This window comes from Salvia splendens, chromosome 15 (assembly GCF_004379255.2).
Source record: "Salvia splendens isolate huo1 chromosome 15, SspV2, whole genome shotgun sequence".
Lineage (NCBI taxonomy): Eukaryota > Viridiplantae > Streptophyta > Magnoliopsida > Lamiales > Lamiaceae > Salvia > Salvia splendens.
In genome coordinates this window covers 12,166,559-12,187,939 of record NC_056046.1, presented here as the reverse complement: position 1 = coordinate 12,187,939, position 21,381 = coordinate 12,166,559, and the positions used below count along the sequence as shown (strand labels likewise).

The following is a 21,381-nucleotide window of genomic DNA, read 5'->3' as shown; positions in this document are numbered from 1 at the left end:
CGTGTGCACAAAAAAATCCTACAAATATTGATGGGAGAGATCGAGATAGAAATGATATGGACTAAAGCAACAAAGATATTGGTTCCATTATTCCCACGATAATTATTGTTATCCGAATTCTTACTAATGGATAGGTGCAAATTCTGTATTTCATTATGTATTTATGTGTTTCATTTAGGCGCAGTTAATTGGTAGAATGTATATAAAGAATCGGTCGATAGCAGGTGAGGTGAGCTAAGTTTTAGCATCTTATTATTCGGCTCGGGTCGGTTCGATTCGGTTGCACCCTGTATGATGGACATGTTGATAAATGAGAATAAGAAAAATGCTAATCTACGATACAGAACAGAACCAAATCAGCATAAGAGATCGGTTTGGAATTTTATTGATGTTGACCAACTGCAGAGATATGAGCACCCACACTTTTCTTTATTCTTCATGCTGTCTTTACTTTGGAAATATCAAACAGATACAGTAACATGTGTGCCTCAGATTTCAACCAATGGCTATCGACAATGTTCGCCTAAAATGAAATTGCATTTCAGTTTGTAACATAGCCAATACTTTTTTCAAGAAAGAGCATTGATGATGATGATAATAATAATAATAATAATAGTGCTATTAATTATTATAGCACGACTAAACAAACTTGAATAAATAATGTAAAAAGTGTAGCATATAAAAAATAGGAATGTCACAACTCCTCTTAGTCCTCTACATCCCCACCACTCCACTTACAAAATAAAAGTGATAAATTTTTAACCCTAAACTAGAAAATTTAATTCTAAACCCTAAAAATTGGGCCACAAACATAATAATAAATCCCAAATGATAATGAGTAAAGGACATGCTACAGCCTATACTAGCACTGTCTCGGCCCCATACTTGAACACAAATTGTGCAAAAGTGTTTATAATATATAGAAAAATGCTTTGTATAATCTAGACAGATTATTTTACTGGATACACATCTAAAATAATAGCTCCATGGACCATGTCTGAGTAGAATTAGAGGAAGTCTGAGAAAGTTAAGAACTTCCTAAACCACATCATTTTCATTATGCAAACATTAACTACTAACGGACATCGATATCTCTCTACATGAACTAAATTTATGCAGGAAAGTGTGTGGTTAGAAAGAAAGGAACAATGTAATGCTAATAATTAAGATTGCCACACATAATTTACAGGTCGGCCTAGTAGAGCTGCAGCCTGGGGCAGATCCATATCCCCAGAAGAACAGATAGGATTATAGCTATGTATACGCCGACAGCATACACTTTCATAGAACCTGAACCTCCGCGAATAGAGATGCCTGTTATATGAGGGGAGGGCATTCTTAGATTGCTGTTTTGTCCATGTTTTGCAGCTAAGTTTGGATCATTTTTGTGGGCAATCTCGGCATCCTGAGACAGAATAGACAGGAAGGTTTATCAGTAACTCTAGTAGTACAAAGATGACATAATGCAATATGAGATGACATAATGCAATATGGTTCCCAGAATATAACATTTTAGATACGGTCGTCCCTTTCAGTTATTGGTATGCTTGAAATCTTAAAATATTTAGTTTAAGTCACACATATGTAATGTATTAATGGAACTCACCTGTTTGCTAAGTGATTGCAATTCATCTTCCTTGGATCTGTCGCTATACTTGGAATCTGGTCTGGGACTCAACCAAAGGCGCAGTCGCCTTGGAGCAGTTCCCTGGGATGTAAAGTCCATCAAACTGGGTGGATTTTGTGGCTGGCGAGATCGAATCATGATTCCAGTTTCACTAACAGGAGTATTGTCATCTTTGCTCCAATTAGGGTGGCAAGATGTCTCAATTCGTCCAAGGAATGATCCTCCAGCTGTATTTGCTGAAGAACCCACTTCTTCAGCAGCATAGCAGGAACGGGAATGATCGGTGGATGATACTCCGGAAAAGCTTGGAGATTTTTCATCCTGCAGGTTGTCAGTAGTGTAATGAGCATAACATGGCAGGATTAGAAGTATCAGAGCTGGGAAATTCCAAGCTCAATAGTCAAAACACAGCTAAAAATTATGCAAAGTATTTGTGTTTAAAAGGAAAGCTTGGAGCATGATTAATCTACAATTGCTACAAACTTGAAGTGCAATAAGTTCAAGATACTAAGGGGTGGTTTAGTTTCATTTTCTGTTCTAATTCCCTTTATTGAGTATTTACAGTACAGTTTACCAAATAGTATAAGAATTTGTGTGGAAATAAAAAATATACTGTACATTTGATGAATGATTTTAAGCCTTTTGAAATATTGGTTTGAAAATGAAATGTGTTTGGGTGACTATTGCATCTTTTGATAACAAATAGTGGAATCCAGTTCAAAGTTTCTTCGTACGAAATGGTATATGTAAATGATGGGTCCTAGTGTGAGTAAGATAAGGGATCAAAAGTTTTAGAAATTAGTATTTTAAGAGCAAATAAGAATGGTGCAATCATGTATGGAGCATTGAGCTTAACTAAAAAATAGGAAAAGAATATTTGAAAATAAAGAAGAGAGACTATGCTACCGCTGCTCGAACATTGCCATGTGTTTTATGACACATGAAATGAAGTTACAGAGTCTCACCTTACTAAATGCAATTGGTGCTTGATTTGGATCATAGGTCTTATTGCTAGTTGACGCTTCATAGAAGCAGTTTCCATAATTTTGAAGTCCCTCCAATAGGTCTGACAGGGATGCATCTGGTTCAGATGCGCCATCTTGAAAATGCAATCCATTTCTTTCGTAGCCAAAGTCAGCAGCAAAGGGCGAACCAATGGGATCCACCAAATCTGCATGAGTGTGTGATTCAAAGGCACCCAAGCCCTTGTCATCAAATTGATTGTGGGTGGCTCCTTCATGCACTGAATCAGCTCGCAGAGGCAGAGATACCTGATAATATGGTGGTAGAAAAGCTAAAGTCTGAGTTCTATTTTAGTTATAAAAGAGAAAGATGAAAATTAGCAAATGATATTCCAAATATTCATATGTCACCTCCATTGCTGTTTCTTCTACTGAGTGATCGATACCATCAGATGCACAGCTTTCAACAGGTGCTAGGTTAGTAGGAGTCAGACAGTCCACCGGATCCGTCAACCACTTCTTTACATCTCCTGGTTCCTTAACCATCTGCATATCCAGCATCGATGGATCTCGAAACACATCTGAAGATACATCATCAGGAGAAGATTTATCTGTAGATGGGACTGAGCCAATATGATCTACTCCAGTGCATTTCAAATTGTCAAGCCTCTCATCTGCCTTGTGGAACAAGCGACATAGAACATAGTCACCCTGAAGCAATGGGAAAAAAGAATTAATTACAAACAAAATAGCCAGTAATCTAAATCACAAAGGTGCAGAAGCAGTGGGCATATAAGCCATAAGTATACATCGGCTTTATATCGCATAGTAAATTCTTTTGACCTGAGCCCTAAGGGGTTGGGGTCCAGTACTGTCACTGCAGGGTGTAAATTAGAGGTATTTTAGTCAATTCCTTAACTAATTTTCAGGTTTTCAGGAGCATCTCAATAACAGACTAAATGGACAAATTGATGTTGCTAGAGACTATATAGTTGCACAACTCCGGTAGCTTGTTAGCAGTCAAATTGTGCATATTGTCATTGTCAGTGACTCAGTGGCATGCTCAAGCAGTCTATTGACCAAATTATAACTACTGAAGATGCTAAATAATACTCCCTCCGTTCCAAGAAAATGGAGGCGTTTCTTTTCGGCACAGAGATTAAGGAAAAAGATGTTTAGTGTTGAGTGGAGAGAGAATGAAGTAAGAGGCATGATAAAGTAGATAAGTGAAGAGAGAATAAAGTGGAAGAGAGAAATTTGTAAAGAGAATAAAGTAGAAGAGAGAAATTTGTAAAGAGAATAAAGTAGGAGAGAAAACAAAATAAGGGAGATTAAATGTGTTAACTTTTGCCAAAAATGGAAATGCCTCTATTACGTTGGAACGTCCTAAATAGGAATACGACTCTATTAACGCGGAACGGAGGGAGTAATAAAAGTCAATTGATGTTAAACAAATGATTTGTGCAAACTATAAACAAAATTACTACTGTACAAGATAATCTCTAAAGTAGTTTGTCAAGCACTACCATGACATATTATACCCTCTACATATGCGTCTTAGAATACTTAACTTAGTTAGTGTTACAATCTTTTATGTCAAACCAACACGGTATCAAACACGATTCGAACATGATAACCTAATTGACTCGTCAATCCTACTCAGAAGTTCTTGGTCTGAGGAGAAGAAACCGCTGCGTGTAAAGGATATTTATACAAAGGAGGGAAAATAAGTTAATCACACACATAACAAGCTACATAGATGATTGAGACTACTGAAGGCTTGTTTGATACAAGGGAATCATTAGGCAAGCAAGAAACAAAACTACTGAAGGAACAAAGACTAGTAAGATGATGTCGAGGCAGCAAGACTTAAAATAATATGAAAGAAATGCGAGTACTTATATTATTACACGCAAAAAACTAACTGCATGCATGGACCAATTTTGGTGTGTGTGTGTGTGCAAGTTAATAGAAATCCTCATTATATTGGATGGACATGGAAAAGAATTGGTGGGATCATATTTGTGGAAGACCCATCAGGAAACTGATCAAGTGAAACCAGACCTAGATCACTTCATGGTCTTTACTTTACATATAAACAAGTTTAGTTCTCAATAACCTCCCTTAAAATGTTTGCTATAAAACCATTGCTTCCCACATAAAACCCTCATTCTTCAAACAGTAAATGTCTCATCACTTCGAACTTATCACCCATCACTTCAACATTTTTCCTTACGATGGATTCACTCATGGAGTAACTTGCCAAAATGCAAGATTTGATCATGAAAAATTAGATATTTGGCCAAATCCAGTCCTATTGTCAGTGTTTACCTTGTTTAGCTCTTCTTGCTAGTGCCATCTAAATTCTTTATTTCAAGTAATTAAGGACATAACTAACACATTAAGTAGGAGTTCATTTACCAACTCATGTTTGGATAGTGGAAATTAGTTGGTTTTAGCTGTCACTTCTACATTACACAAGGGGAAAAAATATTTCCAATCCCTGTATGTCATGACTTAAATTGGAAACATATTTTCAAGATCACACCCAAAACCTAAGGCAATATGAATCTATTAGTTTAGAAATAGGAATTTAAATTCGCATCACTATCTTTTTCTTCAGTTTATTAGAACTATTTCATTAGTAGATTTTATTATCAGGTATATATACTTCCATATATAAATTCCAATAATGAGGCCATGGAATATTGAAATTCTTGTGAAATCCTGCAATTTCCAAACTAAGACTTCCTTGAGTTAGTTAGGATACTCAAAATCCAAGTCAAACTTATAGAAGTTTTGATTGAAATTTACCACACCTACAAAATTGTATATTATTAACAGATACAGAAGCACAAATCAAGTACTCCATAATAACATCAGTTTAGGAAGAAGCTAGTCAAAGCAGAATTCAACAAGTGAATTTTCACTTTCAAGTCAGGTAATTCCCAAACAGACAGCAATCTAATTTTGAGATGGAGTATGGTTTTGAATATGGCAAGTATTCGACAAATAATCGACAAACTGGTCACAAAAGGCATACACCACTACAGGAAAGACCACCAGTATGTTGTGAAAAACAATTAGTCAAAAAGAGTATGACATGTTGATGAACAATCTAGGTTGATATCAGTATAGCTAGGTTCACATTTTATTTTCTAAAATTACCAAAACTACATATACCACGTAAAAGGAATTTAGCATGGAACCTGAAAATAACAAGTATGTGACTATGTGGCTTTATAGTATTATGCATATGTTTCATGTATGTGCATGAGAAGACGAGCAAGAGACATGATATGATTATTGACCTGTCCAGGACCAGTGCCATCAAGATCTGGTTCAGTGGCACGATACTCATGCATTATCCAATTTGTCCGTTCACCCTTTGGAGCACGGCCCCTATAAAAGACTAGAGTTTTCTTCAACCCAATCACATGAGAATGGGAGTGGCCTGAGGGGGATGATTTGCGAGATTTTATGGTACGATCCTTTCCTGTAGCTTTCCAATAACCAGCTTCTGTGGCTCTATTAGAACGATACCCATTTGGATATTTTTTATCGCGGGGGCAAATGAAAAACCACTCTGGGTCATCAGATTTTATAACGGAGAGTGCTGAACAAAATCAAACAATAAGGAATGAAAATCTTCATTTGTTTATGCATTAAAAAAAAGCAAACAGAAGTGAAGTTTAGTCTACATATATGGCCTTATAATCCATAAGAAACTTCCATTATCTAACTAACCCTCACTAAATGTAGCTTGATCACACTTCAGGTTACTTAGAAACTATGCATAAAGAAGTAAAAGTAGGAAGTGAAACTTGTGACACCAGAAATTTCTCGAGCCTAAGTCAAAAGGGATTGGTATTTCTCTTAGTATAGTTTACAAGAAGATCCAAGCTAGCAATATTAAACAACAATTCAGAATAACATTTTACCTAGTCAAGCTCAGAAGCTCTTCATGCTCAACTTCATTCATTCTAAGAAAATTATAAAGGTGAAATTTTGGGTGACGAATCCTACAAGCATAAAGTAGATTACTAAATTGATCTACACTACAATATGTATGAACAGTGTAAACTTTCAATTGAGTATCAGACAGAAATAGCAGTTTCTCCCTAGTTAAAATACCAATTTGACAAAACAACAAGTACCAAAACTATTAGATGCCACCACATTAGGAGAAAAAAAACGTCAACAACAATGAAATTTGAAAGAGAGTAACAAAAAGCATACCAGGGAGATCCCACGGCTCCCATTTACAGACGTCAATCTCAGGGATGACCTCAACTTCAGAATGACGGCCGTTGATCTTGAGCCTCAGATAATGATTGACGAGCTCCTCATCCGTGGGGCGGAAGCGGAAGCCCTTGGGCAAAGCCTCCAATTTCATCACATTAAGCAGCAAAAATCACCGCAGTTGGAAAATTACAGCAAAGCAAGGGAAATTGGTGGAGCTATTAATCCCTAGAATCGATTTACTTTTTTGGGTTGAGCTTTTTGGTTTCACGTGGTGGGCAACAAAAAAAGGTGAAGAGCAGTAGTAGCCAATCACGATATCCTCTATAATTGCTTTCCGACCTCGATCACTGTAACAATCACTCACTCCCATACCCAATGCCTCATCTATTAGAAACAGTGAAAGACTCGTGTTTTTGGACACATCAATATATAAAAGAATTATCTTTTTTGTCATCTTATGGTGTTTGTTAGATTCTCTTCATTTCTCCCTTTAAAAAATTAAAATCTGGGTACAAAAATATTACGAGTCTGAAACTGAGGACGTAGATTATACATGGGGTGGACAGTGGGGAGGTCCGTACGAATATCGATCGAACTAATTTACTCAGATTGAAAGTAGCTCGTTCTTCTGTGTGAGGAAGGGAGACAGTTGTTTTTTAATTTCCTTTTATTTTAATTAATTTCTTTTTAAGATATTTTTGTTAGTTTTTATTCTATATAAGTTCATATTAGGGTATATTCTATTTGATTCGGCATTTATCTTGTGCCAGTAGTAATTCGAACCCTTGATTTATTGGTAGGAAAGAGAACTTCTTATTAGTAACAACCTAGAAGGCTAGAACCATTTAAACCATTTCTAACGTTATTTTCAGTTGCAAGACACATGGAGTAATCACGTCATTTGAATCAAATCCAAAAAAAACATATGATCAATTTAAATCAATAAGAGCCTCTGTAATAGGGACGGATGTCTCGACGGACATCCCAAAAACACCTCCTATCACGTCATAAGGATATTCCACAGCACTGCCACATCATAAGGACATCTCACTGCACAATAGCGGACATCCCCAAGGACATCCCTACGGACAAGAACAATAACAAAAATTCACAAATTCACAATTATTCAATTTACGAAATTAAAATTTCAACACGAATACTGGAAAAATGCAACCATTTTATTTCAAAAAACATACATAATTAAATATAAAAAAAATACATTGTTCAACGTGCACTCCTTCGCGCCAACAACTCTTCAATTATATCCTGCTGGAGTCGAATATGGGCTTCTTGTTGGCGCATGTCGGCAAATGCACGGATCCGATCGGCGTCTCCATGAGGTATCCTCATACGTACATCGGCGGTGGTCACGCCGTGGCTTGGACCGGCAGCATCAACATTATCATTGGCTCAATCAGTCAGTGTTGGGCCTTCATTTTCGACAATCATGTTGTGCATGATAATAAATGCGTACATGACATCAGCGATGCAGTCAGGATACCACAGCCGTGTTGGACCCTTCACTGCCGTCCATCGAGCCTGTAGCACACCAAATACCCGTTCCACATCCTTGCGCGCTGCCTCATGACGTTGCACAAAGTAGATCTTTTTTTCGTCTATTGGGCATCTGATCGTCTTCACAAAGACATGTCACATAGGGTATATCCCATCCGCCAAATTGGAGATATACCTTCACTCTTCGTAAGTATTCGAATCTCTCTCGGGCAGTGATTGACCTATGTTGGCGCAGTCCACGACCACCACGTCAAACACTACTTTCTTAGCCAAGTCCTGAGATTGACCTACGGCCGCATTATCGCGGTCTTCATCCCCGCCGTTCTGCTGCTTCTCGACCTCGACGTCGACGTCGGGAAATCCACCAACCATAGTTGCAGTACCACCATTCCGCATTTACCAAAACCAACAATTAGCGGCAGAAACGAATTGAACTGTTCTCTGGATTGGAGAATCGAACTACTATTTAGTTATCGGATTTGGGAGGAATGCAACAAAGGAGGCAGCACAGAGAATCAGAGGCGTAGATGAGAGGTTGTTGTAGAATTTACGTCACACAAGTGAAACGGACTAGTCAATAGAGTGACTTGAGTTTGCTATGATCTTCACTCGCACTCTAATTTTTATTTATTCAGATCTGATCATAATAAAATTATGTGTATATATTTATTTGAGTTGAATAAAATTATTTGAGATAACTACATTTTGACATTTTCAGTGTTTTATAGTTTTCTGTTAAGGACCTAATTCCTTAACGTCGATTTCCCCAGAAAATCAAGAAACGAGATGTTGTCGTTTGTCGAGCGCCCGACGTTGGGTCGTGACTTGGACGGCAAAAAGGGGCGGCTGAGCGCGAGAACAGTCTCGTCGGCAGCCTTATGAGAGGTTTCTTGAAGCATAAATAATTGAGCCAATATCGATAATTTCATGTATTCATTGACTGAATAAAGTGATAACAATAACTCCTATTTATAATGCTACTGACTTAATGAACAAGAAAACAAAGATATAGAAAAATATATGCAAAACCCTAATATATCTAAACTAAATAATAATAGTATAAGACTCGTATCAACTCCCACACGGTTAAAATCCACCTTGTCCTCAAGGTGGGAACCACGAACCAAGGATGAGAGTTGAAAGCAAAAGCTTTAGCTAGACGTCTCCTCTTGGATCAAACACATATCGAACAGCTGAATGTCTCCCTTTATCACCTCCAAGAATGCTCAAATATGGTGTGCCATTGCACGGAGGGATGAATCGTGTATCGACGTCGAGTGATGTCGAACGATGAACAATACTTGGGACATTGCCATCAAAGAAATCCACGTAGAAATAGGCAGTTATCCTTACACCAGTGCAAACACTTCCTCTCTTAAACCAACAATTTGTAACCTCCGTCGATGACATTTGAGCAACATTGAACGATGCGATTATCTTCTCCACTTCACCAATAGAACCATCCTCCTCTTTATCTTCTAGCAATGTCTCCTCCTTTTCACCAATCTTCTCATCATATACCCCAACGAGCACTTGCGGTGACTTATTGTCGTTCATGACAATCCCTTTGTTCTTGACGAACTCTCCAGGGGACTCGTTGTTTGGAACATCAAGAGGAGCGCCATCATTGTGAACATCGGTAATGTCATTGGGAACATCATCACCGAATACTATCGTGGGAGTATTATCAGTTTTCTCTTCGGCTAAATTCTCATCTTGAATGTTCTCCTCAAACTCCTCCCCATCATCCGCATAACAGAGAATACGTTGTTTACACACATGTCCCTCAGCCATTTCTCGGGACAGTGCCTGCAGAGACCCAACCTGGATCGTTCTGACTTCTCCGCCTGGGAGACCCGTATTAGCGGCAGGCATGGCTGCTCCGGAGTTTGACTGGTCACACGTGCAGGCTGACTGTACAGGTCCCGCGTTGGCTTTTCGGTGAAGTAGCGGGGCTGGTGGGAGGCGGGCTGGACTCGCGCTCTTACCTCCTCCCGAGGGCGAGGTCGGTCCCAGCACGTCTCCGAGCGTCGAGCCCGGTCAACGGTCGGGTAGCCGCGGTCCTGTTGTTGCGCTGGTGGGTCCCAGCACGTTGGGCGGTGCCGCTGCGTTGCGGTTGTCGGGTAGCGATCAAACCCTAATTGGGTCTGATGATCTCCGCGATCAGATAGGTGGCCACCCCCCTCGACGTAGCCACCGCGGTGTCGGGGCCAAGCGTCTTGCGCGCGATCGCGGCACCCGATGGCCTGGTATCTCGGCCGTGGGCGACGATCAGGTGGATCCAAGTGGTGTGAGACGTAGGGTGATTCTGGATCAGGCCACTACGGCGGGCGGAGTACTTCCACCCGGCTGCTCGGAGGGTCCCAACTAGTTACACGGCGAGGTTGGGCCGGCTGGTAGGGACGGAATGGTTGTGTGGCCTAAGGGAAGTCGTATTGACGACGACGATAGTCGGCGTAGTCGTATGACATGTTGACGGACTGAATCGTGGTTGCGGTATAAATGGTGGTGATTTATTTGGGGATATGGATGAACGCAGACAGAGGATGCTGAGCTCTGGATGAAAGCACCAGTTGTTAAAGACCTAATTCCTTAACGTCGATTTCCTCAGAAAATCAAGAAACGAGATGTCGTCGTTTGTCGAGCGCCCAACGTTGGGTCGTGACTTGGACGGCAAAAAGGGGCGGCTGAGCGCGAGAACAGTCTCGTCGGCAGCCTTATGAGAGGTTTCTTGAAGCATAAATAATTGAGCCAATATCGATAATTTCATGTATTCATTGACTGAATAAAGTGATAACAATAACTCCTATTTATAATGCTACTGACTTAATGAACAAGAAAACAAAGATATAGAAAAATATATGCAAATCCCTAATATATCTAAACTAAATAATAATAGTATAAGACTCGTATCATTTTCCAATTACATATTTGTGGTTTTCGTTTTTTGTTGTTGGACGATTTTTTTGTATTTTTTGCAATTATTGCAAGAGAAGAAACATTTCAATTTTGCATATGCAAATATGAGTCTGTTATGATTTCGCGTCATATAAAAAACAGAAGAGTGAATTACACCTTTGATCCCTGGATTATGAGTTTTTTCACGAATAAGTGTCTAAACTTTAAAAATATCACCCTTGATCCCTGGACTATGTCATAATCACTCCGGATGTAATTTTTTTCATTATTCATGGTGATTTTTAGGTAAAAATACCCCCCAAAGCAATTTCATAGTTGGAGGGCAATTTTGTCCATCCATAAAAACAGGATATCTGGATACCGGGTATGATATTTTAATCTCTCTAGTATTAAGTTTGATATTTTCTTATAATTTGCGTGCTTGAAATAATATTTTTCAATTCATTTTTTCAATCATTTTACATCAAATCCTCTTTTGCTATCTTTCTCTTAAATTTTTAGAAAGTACAAAATTAAATTAAAATACTTGTATGACATTATTAAACATATTAATTGTAAAAATTAAAATTAAAAAATTATTATCAAAATGACTTGTAGCTAAATTTATTTTTATAATGGTTTGATTATTTTTTTTAATATAAATTATAAATTGAATTATCAAAATCACTTTTTGAATCTATTTGTGCTTTTTGATGAATTAATTGCCCATCGAATATTGCAAGATTTCTCATATTTGTATACGTCAGTTTTTTAATTATTTTTTTTATGTTCTTGATTATTTTTAATTTAATTATAATTAAGGTCCACTATATGTACTTTATTTTTAAGTATCTTATTTAGTTAATAGTTACTTTAAATAATTAAATTTATAATTTAATAAATTTGGTGACTTCAATATAGTTTGAGCTGATGAATCTGAATCGGCTGAATTAAAATCCTATGGTCAATGGTTATTTCATCACTATGACCCCAACCCTCATGTCATATTATAATAGATATATATTGTAATAAGGAATTGCATGTTGCTAATTCATTCATAAATTGCTAATTATAATTAAACTATATGCATTGGATTATTAAATCAAATTATAAAATTATCCAGCCATGAATGAGTATCAATGCCCGCAGACATGGACGAACCTAGCGTAGGCCAAGCCACCGCTCCAGCGGGGGCTTGGCCGGCACCGGACCAGTGTTCTACCATGGTTGCCATGGAGTGTGTGTGTACCAGTATTCTATCCACTACTGAGTCAGAATACATTGCTATAACAGAAGCTATGTGGCTGAAGGGAGTGCTTTCTAAACTTAATTTTGTGAAAACTCCTCTTGTTGTGTTCTCTGATTCTCAATCTGCAATTCAGTTATGTAAAAATCCTGTTTTCCATGATAGAACTAAGCACATTAATGTAAGATTCCATTACATTAGGGATATTGTAGAAAAATGTGAAGTTTCTCTTTTAAAAGTGCACACTGATAAGAATCGAGCTGACATGGGAACTAAATGCTTACCACTTGAAAAACTTCTTTTCTGCATCAAGTTTTTACATTTTGACCTAGGAGAGGTGCATGTCCCGGGGGTAAAAAGACCTCAGTCACTTAATCTACTGTGGTAAGGATGATTAGTGGCTAGAGGCATTAAGTCCTATAGACTATTGGGTGCCAGCCCCTCTGGTGTCTATTAGGCAGACCTGGTGGTTTCCCTATGCTTATGAACTTTGTTCTTTGGTGCTATGGGGACTACCTTGTAGGCTGTGATGATTTAAACCTTAGCCAGTAGTGCAATTGGTTTCTCAGAATAATGTCTAAGGTGAAGTATGTTGGTTGTATTGGGCTATTAAATGGTGGACTATTATTTAGGCCTGGGAAATTAAGTGGCCCAGATGACTGTGGGTTTCTGACTTGCCCTAGCCCACTTCCCATGTGATATACACCCCTCTCCTCACTCTCACCGCCTCTTGATTCTTATTCTCTCACTCTCTCTCTGCTCTGTGTGTGTGTCGATTGTGATTCCCTCTTTTCTCTCATCTTTGTGATGATCTCCAGTTGGTTTTCACGGTAATCTTTCATGGTTTTAGAGTGATTGATCTTGTGTGAGTGATGGTGAAGGCAACTGCTTCGTTTTCCTGAGTTCTGGAGAAACTAGGGTTTCTTATCTTGAGAGTTTTCTGTAAGGTTTGTTCGGTGAGAGGTTAGATCCAGTGTTGAGGAGTGTTTTGGGGTTGGTTTCCGGTGTGTGAGGTGATTCACTTGAGGAACCTTCGGTGCTCCCTTGGATCTTGGTTCTGGAAGAGTAGATCTGCCCTATTGGCGGGTGGCTGAGCCATATTTGTGATCTATTGTGTTTTCGGTTGCTTCTTCTCTATTTCTTTGATCTTACTGCACTGCACTTGATCCGAGAGGATCCTACCTATTGTACTAACTAGGGTTTTGAAGTGTGCAGGTTCTCGGAGGCTCAGAAGCGCATCCGGTCAAGGAGTGTGCGGTCCGAGTTAGTTAGCTATAATCTGTTATAATAGCTAGTTCATTTGCATAAAATCAGTCGCGTGGGTGATAGTTCGACTGAGCTATCTTGTACAAGAAAAAGATGTCTCGGTAATTAGTGAATCCAGATAAGTCTGATCCCTACAATATGAATAAAAAAACATGGCAATTTTGAATCAAATAATTTCCATCCATACAATAACTTATGAGAAAACCGAACGCCATTGAAGGTGTACTTAATTAGAAAACAAAATTTCTCACAAGAATTGTAGATGCCAAATCGTTCAAACCAAGTTTTGAATTACTTGAACTCATAAATTAATTCAGCAATAAAATATTCATCCAAATCCATAAAATACAAAACTTAGATTTTGTGGATTCACAAAACAGGCTAGAACACGAAATCTCAATTCCCCTTTTCTCAATTCTCTGAGAATCATCAATAGAGTGACTCTGATACCACTTGTTGGAATAATTAAGTGAACAATTACATAAACCTCTCTACAATGATTAACCAAGAACGATGGAGAATGAGCACAAACCATAAAGCGGAAGCGTACCTTGATGTATGTAGAGGGAGTACAGAGATATCGAACCGTTTTTCTAACGTTTGGGGATCATAACCGTCAACTAATAGAAAATCACAAATTGGTATCTACACTTATTTCCATAAAAAATAAATACATTTTAGTCCAAACTTTAATCTTTATTGGATCACTTTATATAGAACAACTGAAAGATAGTCATGCACTTTAAATTAGTTATGTGGAAACTCAAATTTCTAACATATCGCACCACTACCGTTCTTGATTAATGGATGAAAGAGTAAAATATTATATTAATTCACCCGTTATATTGATGTATATGGTTTCGTATGCCTCCAATCAAAGTATTATTTTTTCTTTACATAAATTGATTGGGCCTAGATTGACAAAATATATATAGAAAAAAGGATCGATTTATACGAACATAAATGTGCAAACGCGGCATCATAGAATTCACCGTATAATTAATACGGTAGATAGGTAGGTCCATACCATACATAAAACAAAAATCCCATAATAAAATCAAAGATCGTATATTGTGTACATATTTAATTCAACATCCTTCCCCTCCCAATCAACTAAATACAGACAAATTTAAAATTCATATAAATACATATACTAATTAATAGGATTGAATAGTAGCAATCTCCAAACTCTACGAGTGGAATTAAGAAGAAGCCGTCCCATTTTCTGTAGGGACACATCCATGCATGGGTGCCGGTGCCCTCTGTTATTCCTCCATCTTTCACGTTTTAATCTCTCACTATTTTAATAAAACTCTGTTTCACGCTTCCATCATTCCTACTACACTACACTCTTCCATTTGGCATTCAATTCAGTATTCCATTTGTTTATCTCATTTTCCATGTATCACTCTTAATTCTTAACCTAATTATATAGTATATAAGTTTCATATACTCTATAATTGATCATAATGAATATTAGTAGAATGTAAAATATAACTCCATATACTATACTTTTGAATTTATCAACTCTAATAGTTACGAGTTTTTAATTATTAAAAGTGATAATAAATTTAATTGGTCCTCCAAACTTTTTATCTTATAAGCTATTTTTATTTTTATTTGAACGTCGTGACTCATGATAATTTATTAAAGCGTGCGATCCACAAATTAGTGTCGGTCAAGTATATATTTTTGGGAAGGAAATCCATTAAAACTTTAAAGTGTTTCAGTGAATGAAACAATGATTCCGTTAATTATACGTCTGTTTAAACTAAACAAATCTTTTAACTTGGCTTTAAATGTTTCAAGGACTTGATACAACTCCGCACTGGCCAGTGTAGAACAAGGGGATATAGTTGTACCCTAAAACTTACGGAGCAGATCTCCTACTTCACCTTTCATACTCTATTCCTACTCCACCTCTCACAACTTAATAAAATAATCTTATAACATGTAAGTGATGATGAGATTATTTTATTAAGTTGTGAGAGGTAGAGTAGGAATGGAGTATGAAAGGTGGAGTAGGAGATCCGCTTAGCAAAACTTGGTGCCTTAAGCATATATTGTAGTAATCCTATAAGAATCAAACCTTTGTAGTCCAGCGGTAGAATGCCACTTAGTCTACAAAGAGACCCAATCACCCAAGTTTGATTCCCGGTTGCGAGAGCTTTTTACAGTTATATTTTCTTGTATTCGTTTGTTCATCATCCTATTTTGAAGAATGCCTATTTTCTCCATTCTATTTTGAAGATTGCCTATTTTGTCTTCTTATTCGATTCAACTACTCCATATTCTCTTTTATTTTGCTGCATTTTATTTTTTAGTTGTATTCTCTTTTATTTTGCCGCGTTTTATATTTTAGTTGTATTTTAATTTTACTCCTTTTCACTTGTAGTTATATTTTATAGGAGACTTAAGTATTTTGCTGTAATTAATTTATTCTACTTTCTGCTTTGAAGTTATTATATTTCTATTTGTTTTGTAGTTATTACGTTTTTAATATAAAAGACTTTTAAGTAGTTAACATATACTTAGTTATGAAAAAATGATTTTTTTCTTAAATAATTTTTATTTTTTATTATATTTCTATTAATAAAATTCACAAATATTTTATCAATTGTTTAGTTATGGAGTATATTGTTTTATTTTTTATTTTATTTTTCAAAAATGGCTTATGCTTTGTATGAATAATTTATGATCAACAGATTTACTAGTATTTTATTTAACAAAATGAAATAAAAATGCTCGATCGAATTTTAAAGGTCTAAGGTAATGAAAATATTGTAAAATTCTTGGATACGCCACTGCCACTCCGTGATGTAATTTATCGAAATTTAGCCGTTCCATTGTCCCACTTTGAAATTTTTTAATTAGTAGTCATTTCTATCATCAATTTCAGTTTTAATTTAATTTATTAATTGGGGGTGCATGATGGGGTACGTACTAAACAAGCCCAATAGCAGTGACGGCCCATCAGCCCAAAGCCCAAGGAAGAGTATCAGTTCGGCATTACCAAAGAGTTCGGCCCCAGCCTACAGCTCGGTAAAAGCCGACCAATCAAGCTCTACTCTCAGATCGGCAAAAGCTGCTCGGCAATAGTTCAGCAGTTCGGTCTCAGTATTCGACCGAACTGGGAGATAGTGGACTCATGCAGAACCTCCACGACCTCCACTACACGATCTATTTAGTGGTGGACCCATGTAGGATCTCATGACCTCCACGACATCCACGATCTAATTAGTGATGATGTAAGCCACGACCTAATTAGTGATGATGTAAGCCACGACCTAGTTAGTGGTGATACAAGCCACGATCTTAGTTCAATGTATAAATAGAACTTAGATCAGATAGACTAGGAAGGCAAAAGAGAGCTCTCTAGACATCAAATATCATATAGCAAGTCTGTATTTGTAAGCTGTAAACCAGATCAAGCAATACAATCTTGCCCTCCTTTCTTCCCGTGGATGTAGATTTACCTCAGTAAATCGAACCACGTAATTCCTTGTGTCGTGATCTATATTTTCTTTTATCTGCATTTACTACCATCAAAAATTCGCCCAACCATCACTGGCGCCGTCTGTGGGAAACAGAGAACCAAATCTGTGATAAAAGCGAGTTTTTGATCCTCTTCCACCAAAAAAATGCATACCAGATCACATAATACCCGTGCTTCCGTCCGTGATAACCATGAGGAAGCTAGTCCAGCCCGCAGGTCTGGAAAACAGCCTCGGGAGAAATCTACTTCCAGTTCTCACGGAGAAGGAACAAGCCGCTCAAAGACTCATCGCACCGAGTCTTCCCAGCAGCCCGATTTGAACGAGGCTGTCAAGTTGTTTTTGGCCGAGAAGCAGGAAGAGTTCTTAATTTTCCTGCAAAAGGGCCAAAAGCCGGAGACGAAAACGGTGGATTCTCCCTCCTCATCCAGACATGAAAGTCACTACCGCAGTAGTGCCGTGTCTTCCAGGAAGAAGAATCCTCAACCCCGACATGTTCCTGTTCCTCCTCGGTACCGGAATCACAGGAGAACTCCATCTCCTCCATACCGAAGAGATGTCGGGTTCACCATGTACGGAGCATTGAAGACTCCGTTCTCGGACGATATCACCCGAACTCCCTTGCCACAGAACTACCGAACTCCGTCGATGACTTATGACGGGTTAGTGAATCCTCATGACTTCCTGGGACGCTATCAGTATAACATGGCGAACCAGGGTCTCAATGAGGTCCATATGTGCAAGCTGTTTCCCGAGCTGCTTATCGGGAACGCAAGAAGGTGGTTCGATAGCCTCCCCCAAGGCAGCATTAGATCTTACCGAGATCTAATAGATGCTTTCCACAGGAGGTTCTTTCAGAAAGCGGAAGCCCGAATCACTTCGGCTCAGCTGCTTTCTATACGTCAAGGTCGCGACGAAAAGATCAGCGACTTTATGACGAGATTCCACAAGGAATGCCTACAAGTAGATGATCTCAATGATCTACTTGTCATTTCGGCATTCCAAAATGGAATCCTGCCCGGAGCTCTCTACAGAAAGCTCGTGGAATGCAGTCCGCAAACAGCTCAAGAGATGTGGGACATTGCGGACCAGTTCTCCCGTGCCGATGAGGCAGACCGTCGCAAACGGTCTTTAGACAGCTCATCCCGAGGAGACGGGAGGAAGCCCGATCATAGCGATCAGGGACATCCTCGCCGAACTCCTTTTGGCGATCAGGGACATCCTCGCCGAACTCCTTTTGAAAGGATTCAAAGGACTCCGGTGCAAGACCGATTGAGGCCACGTCTCAATCCTGAGAAGCCGCCCGCCCGCCGTGATTCCGGTTGAGATCGGCGTACCCAGTCCCCGAACTCTAAATTTCTCCTCAGAAATGAATGATGACGGACTGAGAGCCGAACTAGATCTGGCCGAAGAAAGAAGAGAATTGGCCTGCATAAAAGCAGCCAAGTACAAGGAGCAAGTAGCCCGGTATTATAACCAAAGGGTGAAAAAGCTGCAATTTCAAGTGGGAGATCTCGTCTTGAGAAACAACGAAGTAAGCCGAGCAGAAAAGCTGGGCAAACTCGAACCCACATGGGAAGGTCCATATCGGGTGTCAGAAGTCCTCGGCAAAGGGTCTTATAAATTGACTCACATGTCAGGAGAACAAGTACCCCGAACATGGTACATTTCCAACCTCAAGAAGTTCCATTTGTAAGAGACAGTCCGGTCAGTCAGTCTTGTGTCTAGTTCGGTCCTAGGGGTATGTGCTTTCTTTGTTTTTTACTTGTTTTTCATGTTTGTCTATGTGCGTTTTGTTTGTCTATGTGCGTTTTGTTTGTCTATGTGCGTTTTGTCTGTCTATGTGCGTGTCGTCTCTTACAAATGTTACTGAGGTATCTTGTTCTTCGAAGGCTGATCCCCTTTTTAGAACATATATAAGCCAACGATTGTGAGTCCAAGCTTCTAAGGAGGATACAAGACCACAATTCAGCTTAAGAAACAAGCAGTCCGTCTGAAACGAACTGCAACAAAGGGAAAGTCCGATCCACGCGATAAAACTCGCCGAATTAGGACAAGGGAAAGTCCGATCCACGCGATAAAACTCGCCAAATTAGGACACAAGCTTAGTCCGGTCAAAGAAATTTACTTCATAAGACCAAAGACGAGTCCGGTCAAAGAAGTTTACTTCATAAGACCAAAGACGAGTCCGGTCAAAGAAGTTTATTTCATAAGACCGAGGACCAAGTCCGGTCAAAGAAGTTTACTTCATAAGACCAAAGACGAGTCCGGTCAAAGAAGCTTACTTCATAAGACCGAGGACGAGTCCGGTCAAAGAAGTTTACTTCATAAGACCGAGGACGAGCACGATGAAATTTTTTCGCTGAGCTGTAAATACGCAGTGATAGAAGCGAAATGAAGATTTCATTTATTAAATCTTGTTCGGCATATAATTCTGCTGCCCTACGAGAAGGCGTTACGCCATTACAAAGGACTATTCTACTGTCCATGGGTGCTAAAGTTGAGCCATCTATTCACAAAATCCTCGTGAAGCCGAGTTCGGGCGTTCCGGGCAGCTGAAGAATAAGCAGGTCGACGAGATGCTCTGATCGACCTACCGCCTCTTCCTTGAGTCCGGGAAGTTCTGGCACCTCGGCGGCGAAGAGTCTCTTCACGAAGCATTTGTTGATCTTGCTCACTCATAATCACAGCTCCTCTACGAACTTCAGTCCGTTCTCGTCTTGACGTTTCCGGTTGCTCCTGAGTCCGTTCTCGTCTTGACGTTTCCGGTTGTTCCTGAGTTCGTTGCTGACTTGGAGTAGGGTTTTGAGCAAGTGAATCAGAGGTTCGAGCTGGAGTGCGACCATCTGTTGGCGGGAAATGCCTAAGGAATCTCTCGATTGAGGGACGCCGGGAAAGAATGATGTCGTACCGAGAAGCCCAGCGCCGCAATGATTTCACGACTTGTTGGCAAGCCGAGCTCTCCAGCGCATTGTTCCTCCGGAGTACATGATATTCCTCCCACAGTTCGTCAACTCGTTCCTGAACTTCAGAGATGGTCATTCCCCCGCGCCTGCTGATGAAATCCTCATACGCAGTCCTCTCAGCGACGGCAGTATTCAGCTCGGCCTCCAGATCTTTCTTTTCGGACTCTAGGTCCTTATTGTCGGCCTCCAGCTTCACTAAACAAGCCAAGAGTTCGTCATTCTTCATCTGGTCAGCTATGGCTTTTTTCTCAGCTTCGTCTAAAGCGGAAGAGTACAGCCGCTTCCAGTGAAGTACCTCCAGCTCCTTAAGAGTTAAGAATACAAAGCTGCTATGTCAGTTCGGCATTTCATTTTACCGAGCAGGTAGTAAACCACAACAGGAGTAAAAGAGAGTACGAAAAGCTATACGAAGACACAAGTGCAGAAAGAAGAATTTTTTCATTCATAAGAAAAAATTTTTTTTTTTTTTACACAAGGAGGGCTTCAAGGCCATTTTACAACAAGGAAGAAACTAAACTAAGAGAAGGGAGACGAAATCATACTCCGCCAGCTTCGTCTCCGGCTCCTCGGTGAGGTTCAGCTTCCTTCTCCTTGTCTGCCTCAGCTTCAGCCTCGGCCTCCCTGCTCCCCCCAGCCTGCTCGGTGCCCCCATCACCGATCAGCAGCACCTCTTGCTCGGCCTGCCTGTCTCCGGTCTGCTGATCAAGCTGCTCGGTTTCACCCTCTCCGTGGAAAATTGGAGCGGGTGAAACTGGCCCTAAGGAGGCAAAGATAGCCTCCATATTCTCGTCCCGGTCAGCTCGGCAACTACGAACTCGGTCAGCAGAAAGCAGGACCGAGGACGAAGCAAGCTCCTCAAGGAGCGGCAGACTCTGGAGACGAGCTGCTATCTCTCGGCCGTACAGCGGCAGGACGACTTCGGGCCCCTGCTCGGCATTATCGGTCATCAGTTTCAGCAGATCACCGACAAAGGCCGAAAATTGATTGCTCAGAAAGAGTTTCTCCGCGAAAGCACGGAGAACCTCCCCTTGGGCAACCACGGCGGCAGCATCCCTCCGTTTCGTCTGCTCTCGCTGGATGACGAGCTGGTTTTTGGCAAACTGGGCTTCATCCTGGGCCGAGATCCTAGCAGCTCTGGCCTTCTCAAAGTCTGCCTTAGCCT

The 21,381-nt window shown here is 39.6% G+C and overlaps 1 protein-coding gene across 1 annotated transcript; it reads right to left on the bottom strand.

Annotated features, from left to right (window-relative positions):
• Window positions 1-896: 896 nt before the first annotated feature.
• On the bottom strand, window positions 897-7,380 carry LOC121769352 (protein NTM1-like 9). The gene is made up of 6 exons (XM_042166132.1): window positions 6,829-7,380; window positions 5,901-6,205; window positions 3,001-3,300; window positions 2,593-2,898; window positions 1,607-1,948; window positions 897-1,405 (listed from the first exon to the last, which is right to left on the bottom strand). The coding sequence occupies exons 1-6, from the start codon at window positions 6,983-6,985 to the stop codon at window positions 1,196-1,198; spliced, it is 1,620 nt and encodes a 539-aa protein (XP_042022066.1). The 5' UTR covers window positions 6,986-7,380; the 3' UTR covers window positions 897-1,195.
• Between the last annotated feature and the right edge of the window lie 14,001 nt (window positions 7,381-21,381).

Bases quoted from the DNA above. Each gene is read 5' to 3' on its own strand.
- LOC121769352 (XM_042166132.1), bottom strand. From the start codon at position 6,985: ATGAAATTGGAGGCTTTGCCCAAGGGCTTCCGCTTCCGCCCCACGGAT. The intron at 6,206-6,828 runs GTATGCTTTTTG...GATTTTGTTCAG, and splicing joins GGAGCCGTGGGATCTCCCTG to CACTCTCCGTTATAAAATCT. The intron at 2,899-3,000 runs GTGACATATGAA...CCATATTATCAG, and splicing joins TAGAAGAAACAGCAATGGAG to GTATCTCTGCCTCTGCGAGC.